General features: G+C 41.6%; 1 protein-coding gene across 1 annotated transcript; it reads right to left on the bottom strand.

The window, feature by feature from the left end:
- Window positions 1-735: 735 nt before the first annotated feature.
- LOC147961680 (uncharacterized) lies at window positions 736-2,301 on the bottom strand. Its single transcript, XM_087533899.1, has 4 exons — window positions 2,201-2,301; window positions 1,875-2,154; window positions 1,111-1,200; window positions 736-1,011 (listed from the first exon to the last, which is right to left on the bottom strand). Exons 1-4 carry the CDS (start codon window positions 2,299-2,301, stop codon window positions 736-738), a joined length of 747 nt encoding a protein of 248 aa, XP_087390025.1.
- Between the last annotated feature and the right edge of the window lie 290 nt (window positions 2,302-2,591).

Raw genomic sequence — 2,591 nt, 5'->3', positions numbered from 1 at the left:
ACACATATGAGCTATCATGTACATGATTTCATAGAGTTCAAGGAGAGGAGGTGGTGGTACCTTCTGTTTTTGAAATTTTTTAAAAAAATAAAAAAAATCACTAAAGCTTTATTTTAAAGTGAATAAGAAGGATCTGAAGTTACTTTTCCATTTTCATATTTCAAAACATGTTTTTTATAGTTTTTACATTAAAGCATATGTTTTCAAAAGAAAATGTAGAAATATGAAGATTAATTCAAAAATAATAAACTTGGCCTATAATTTTATATTAATCTTGTCTTATGTGATTATAAATGGGATGTTTACCCTAGCCTGGGAGCTTATTTGGAGCACATTTCTCAAATTAAAATTTATTTGAGCTCCTCTAAACCACCTCAAATTTTGCACACATGATCTCCTACACAAACATAGATAGTTGATAATACATCTTCATTAAAATGTTGTTTTTTGCTCTGTTACTGGAATATTTGATAAAAGGGAACCCTTGATAAAATGATGGATTGTAGCATATTTGCAGCATATGTGTGATGATTGCAGCACCTGAACTTTCAAAATACTGAAACAAATCATAGTAGATAAATTTAAAAACACAAAATACCCAACATAGATAACCACATGCATATAAAATTCATCCAACCACCAAAAGGTAACCCACATCCTGTTCACAAACATAGTTCACCCACATAGTTCACCAAGCAACCTAAAATACTTAAAACACATCATAACATCATGACATCAGGGAAGGGGAGACATGACTTTGGCTAGGGCAGCATGCTGCCCCATGATCTCGTAGTCCTCGCTGTGGATGGCCAAATCTTCTGCATGAGCTAGAAGGTGAATGAAGCGACCAGACTCTGGCTTTGGCTTGGTGGTGCAGTAGGGGCAGCGCCAAGTTTTGGTCTTGCCCTTGTAGTAGTAATCCATGCCCTTGACCCTGATCTTCTCCTCTTCCTTCTCTTTGAAGGAGGCGAAGTTGCCGTGGTCCACATCCACATATTCCCTAGAAACATACTGCACACACAAATGAATTACATTAGTACATTATAGATTCATGGGAATACACCATGTCAAACGAACTAAATGAACAATCTAAATTTCAAGTAGGCTTACCTCATACTCTTCGTCGTCACCATACGCTGGATCGTACGGGTCGTCAAAAGTATAGTCTATCTTCCTCCTCTTCCCCCAACCATCCTCCTCCTGAATATACAATTACATCCATCACTAGTAAATACATAAGCCAATTGAAAATTTAGATATGCACAGATGACACATTGATCATAGGGCTAATATACTATGATCCTATTTTCATTTTCCATTATCATGCACACACATTGAAAAACAGAGCTAATATAACTACATATTGAAATTTAGATATGCACACTTGATCATAGGGCTAATATACCATGATCCTATTTGCATTTTCCATTGTCATGCACACACATTGAACAACAGAGCTAATATGACTACATATTGTGGACATATTGTGAACAACAGAGCTAATATAACTTGAATCAAATAACTTGAGTAGCATTAAAAACCCCAATCTGTGAGTGCTAAAAACAAATCTAATAAGCATCATAGCATTAAAAACCCCAATGTGTTCACGACATCTAGCATTTTTGCAATGAATTTATCCAAATCTAAAAACAAATCTAAAAACCCCAATCATTGCAGCACCTAAAATCATAGTTCACAACATCTAGCTAGCATTTTTGCAACCAATTTATCCAACAAACCCTAGTCCAAAAACCCCCATCCCCCAACCCATACAAAAAACCCCGGACCATCCGTCAAACCAACTACTCTAACCATCTAAACTACTGTATGAATCACAATCGAACTAACTCTACAAGCTAAGCAAGTGCAAATACCTGCTCCTCCACGGCAGGCGGCGCAACGGGGGCATCAGGATGGACTGCGCTGCTCGACGCCGTCACCTTCTGCAGCGATGAGGCGGAGCCTGCCACATCCACAGCCGTTGCGAGTTTCCCCGCACCGCCGTGGACGCCACCGACATCCGCGGTCACCGCGCCCTGACCCTGCAGCTCCACCACATCTCCGGTCGCTGCGCCGGTGTAGCCACGAGCGTCGGCAATCTGACAGATGGAGGCGATGAAGGTGAGGAAGAGGATGCGGTGGGGGAGAGCGAGACTGTGCGGTGGAGGCAGTGGAGGAGAGCGAGACGACAACGGCGTACAGAGGAAGACGATGCGACAGCGAGGGGATTTGGGGGAAAATGGTAGGGGTGATGGAGGTGGTTGCCCTCTTTATATGATGGGACGTGTCAGGCATGTCCATGGACACGTGCTACCCCACGACCGCGGCCTTGCATGCGCCCACGTATACGCGGCCCCACTCGTTAGCTAACGGTTAAAGCAATTGACCCGATGACAACGTCCTTTATAACCAGTTATGAGGGTTTCGGGCAAGGATTGGGGAAAAGTGAGCAAAAGTTAACAGAGTGGGGATGAATGAGTAGAGCTAAGGAACTAGGGGCACAGAAATAAAAATCCCTTTTAAATTCTAGTAAATCCAAAACTTGTCTAAAATTCATGAAACTTGGCATACAATCATGGAGCGGCATCAAC

The sequence above is a fragment of the Triticum urartu genome, chromosome 7A, assembly GCF_056163025.1.
Source record: "Triticum urartu cultivar PI428250 chromosome 7A, HENAU_Tu73, whole genome shotgun sequence".
In the NCBI taxonomy this organism is placed as follows: domain Eukaryota; kingdom Viridiplantae; phylum Streptophyta; class Magnoliopsida; order Poales; family Poaceae; genus Triticum; species Triticum urartu.
Note: the sequence above shows the minus strand (reverse complement) of the source record. Positions and strands in the feature narration are given on the sequence as shown.